The sequence below is a fragment of the Dromiciops gliroides genome, chromosome 4 (genome assembly GCF_019393635.1).
Source record: "Dromiciops gliroides isolate mDroGli1 chromosome 4, mDroGli1.pri, whole genome shotgun sequence".
NCBI classification, from domain to species: Eukaryota; Metazoa; Chordata; class Mammalia; order Microbiotheria; family Microbiotheriidae; genus Dromiciops; species Dromiciops gliroides.
In genome coordinates, this window is record NC_057864.1 from 477074026 (window position 1) to 477077734 (window position 3709).

Sequence of the window (3709 nt, forward strand, 5' to 3'; positions counted from 1 at the left end):
CCTTCCAGATCTTTCTGATAGTATCCTACTCATCAATTTATATAGTACTTTAAAGAGAGATTTCCTTACAATAAACCTATGAGGTTGATTATTACAATAACTGTCATAGATAAAATTTATATAGTACCTATTACCTGACCCAGAAGAGATAATTTAAGAATGACTGGACTACCTGAAACGTCAGTGATGTTCACCTCCTGATATCATGGTTCTCTTTGAGAAGGAAGGACAAACAACAACAACAGGAATGTAAACAATTTTACCTTATTGAGTGACTTATGTTATTTCTTTCTTGTTTACCTTTTTATGCTTCTCTTGAGTCTTTTATTTGAAAATTAAATTTCCTGATTAACTCTGGTCTTTTCATCAAGAATGTTTGAAAGTCCCTTATTTCATTGAATATCCATTTTTTCACCTGAAAGATTATGATCAATTTTTCTGGGTATTTTATTCTTGGTTGTAATCCAAGTTCCTTTTCCTTATGGAATACCATATTCCAAGCCCACAAGTCCTTTAATGTAGAAGCTGCTAATTCCTGTGTAATCCTAATTGTGACTCTTCAATATCTAATTTGTTTCTTTCTGGCTGCTTGCAGTTGTTTTTTTCCCCCCTTTGACCCAACAGTTCTGGAATTTGGCTAAAATATTCCTTGGAGTTTTCATTTTGGAATCTCTTTCAAGAGATAATTGGTATATTCTTTCAATTACTATTTTACCCTCTGGTTCTAGGATGTTAAGGCAGTTTTTCTTGATAATTTCTTGAAAGACACAGTCCAGTCTCTTTGTACAATGTTTTCCTGGTTCTGCTCATCAGCATCAGTCCATGTAAGTCCTTCCAGGTTTCTCTGAAATCTGCCTGCTCATAGTTTCTTTTATATATATATATATATATATATATACACATATATATACACACACACACATATATACGTATATATGTATACACACACATATATACATATATATACACACACATATATACATATATACACACACATATATATACATATATACACACACACATATATATACATATATATACACATATATATTATTATTATTTTCCAGTTATTTTTGGAGATAGTTTTCAACATTTGTTTTTATAAAATTTTTAGTTTCAAATTTTTCTCCCTCCTTCCCTTCCCTCCCCCCTCCCCAAGACAGCAAGCAATCTGATATAGTTTATATATGTACAATCACATTAAACATATTTCTGCATTAGTCATGCTGTGCAAGAAGAATCAGAGCAAAAAGGAAAAACCTCAAAAAACAAAAACAATAGAAATAGTATGGTTCAATCTGCATCTAGATTCCATAGTTCTTTTTTTCCTGGATTTGGAGAGCATTTTCCTTCATGAATCCTTTGGAACTATCTTTAACCATTGTATTGCTGAGAAGAGTCAAGTCTATCACAGTTGATCAACACACAATGTTGTTGATACTGTGTACAATGTTCACCTGGTTCTGCTCATCTCACTCATCATCAGTTCATGTAAGTCCTTCCAGATTTCTCTGAAATCTGGCTGCTCATTGTTTCTTTTTTTTTTTTTTTTCCAGACCAAGGCTTTTATTTACTCATTTCTTGCATTTAAAATATTCTTCGATGACATCTTTGGCCTGAGATTCCTTGCCATAGTCTTTAACAACAACGCAACTGCAGCCAACCACTTTGCGGGGCTTCCCCTCTCTGTCAATTTTACAGAGGCCTACCCACTCACCCAGCTTCTTGTTGTCATCAACCTTAATCAAGTTAATTTGGTGCTCAGCACACAGGGCTTCAACCAATTTTACATACATAGGTTCATCACAGTTGGAAGCAAGAACACAAAGATGGGCTTGGCGTTTGTCCAAGGCTTTGGCGGCTTCACGAATTCCACAAGCTAGGCCATCGTGGATGAGTGCGGTCTTCAGCACTTCTTGTAGAGCGGTGTTAACGTCCATTACACCTCCAGCAGCAATGCCTTCCTCGGCCATGGCAGCGGTTCACGGGTGAAGCTAAATCTTGAAAACACCCGGGAGCCTCCGCCTCCCGCTCGATTCAGCGGCGACAGGGAAAGAGGGCTGCTCATTGTTTCTTACAGCACAATAGTATTCCGCTACATTCATATACCACAACTTGTTTAGCCATTCCTCAATTGATGGGCATCCCTTCAATTTCCAATTCTTTGCCACCACAAAAAGAGCAGCTATAAATACTTTTGTACATGTGGATCCTTTTCCCTTTTTATGATCTCTTTGGGATGAAGACCTAATAGTGGTATTGTTGGGTCAAAGGGTATGCACAATTTTATATCCTTTTGGACATAGTTCCAAATTGCTCTAAAGAATGGTTGCATCAGTTCACAACTCCACTGCATTAGTGTTCCAATTTTTCCACAGCTTCTCCAACATTTATTATTTTCCTTTTTTGTCATATTAGCCAATCTAATAGGTGTGAGGTGGTACCTCAGAGTTCTTTTAATTTGCACTTCTCTAATCAATAATGATTTAGAGCACATCTAAATTTTTAAAGGAAAATTTAAATGAATTACAGGTGGAAATAGTAATAATGTAATAGTAGGGGACTTTAATCTTCCCCTCTCAGAATTAAATAAATCTAGCCAAAAAATAAATAAGAAAGAAGTTAAGGAGGTGAATTGAATCTTAGATAAGCTAGATATAATAGAAATCTGGAGAGAACAGAATGGAAATGGAAAGGAATATACCTTTTTCTCATGGTACATGGAACCTTTGCAAAAATTGACCATATAATAGGGCATTAAAAACTTTAAAATTGGGAGAAAAAATTATGGACAATTTCTCAGATAAAGGTCTCATATCTCAAATATATGAAAAACTTTGTTAAATGTATAAGAATGTGAATCATTTCCCAATTGATAAATGGTCAAAGGATATGAACAGGCAGTTTTTCAATGAAGAAATCAGAACTATATGTAGTCGTATAAAATATGCTAAATCACTTTTGATTAGAGAAATGTAAATGAAAACAACTTAGAGATATCATCTTAAACCAATCTAAAATGATAGAAAGGTAAAGTGACAAATTTTGGAGGGGATGTGAAAAATTGGGAAACTAATTCACTGTTGGTAGAACTGTGAACTGATCCAACTACTTTGGAGAACAATCTGGAATTATGCCCAAAGAGTTATTAACTTGCTTATACTCTTTGACCCAGCAATACCACTATTAGATCTGTTTCCAAAGGTGATTAAGGAAAAAGGAAAATAACTTATATATTCTAAAATATTTATAGCAGTTCACTTTGTGGTGGCAAAGAACTGGAAATTAAAGGGATGCCCTTCAATTGAGGACTGGCTAAATGAGTTGTGGTATATGATTGTGATGGAATACTACTATGCTATAAGAAATGATGAGCTGGTTGATTTTAGAAAAAAACATTTAAAGTCTTGCATGAAATAATGAAGAGTGAAATGATCAAAACCAAGAGAATGTTGTACACAGTAACAGTAGTGTTCTAGTTCTAAGAACAACTTTGAACAACTAAGTCATTTTGAGTATTATAAATACTCAAATCAACTGCAAAGGACCTATGAAGGAAGATGCTATCCATATCCAGAGAAAGAACTGATAAATAGAAATATGTTTAGTATGCTTTTGCATATTTTCACATATTTGTGTCTAATGATAATCTTCTCTAGGGCAGGGTGGGGAAGAAGGGAGAAAAAAATGAAAAGTTCACAGCAAAGAA

General features: G+C 34.5%; 1 protein-coding gene across 1 annotated transcript; it reads right to left on the reverse strand.

Moving 5' to 3' along the window:
* Window positions 1–1536: 1536 nt before the first annotated feature.
* LOC122752861 (40S ribosomal protein S12-like) lies at window positions 1537–2055 on the reverse strand. The gene has a single exon (XM_043999802.1). It carries the CDS (start codon window positions 1971–1973, stop codon window positions 1575–1577), a length of 399 nt encoding a protein of 132 aa, XP_043855737.1. The 5' UTR covers window positions 1974–2055; the 3' UTR covers window positions 1537–1574.
* Window positions 2056–3709: the final 1654 nt, after the last annotated feature.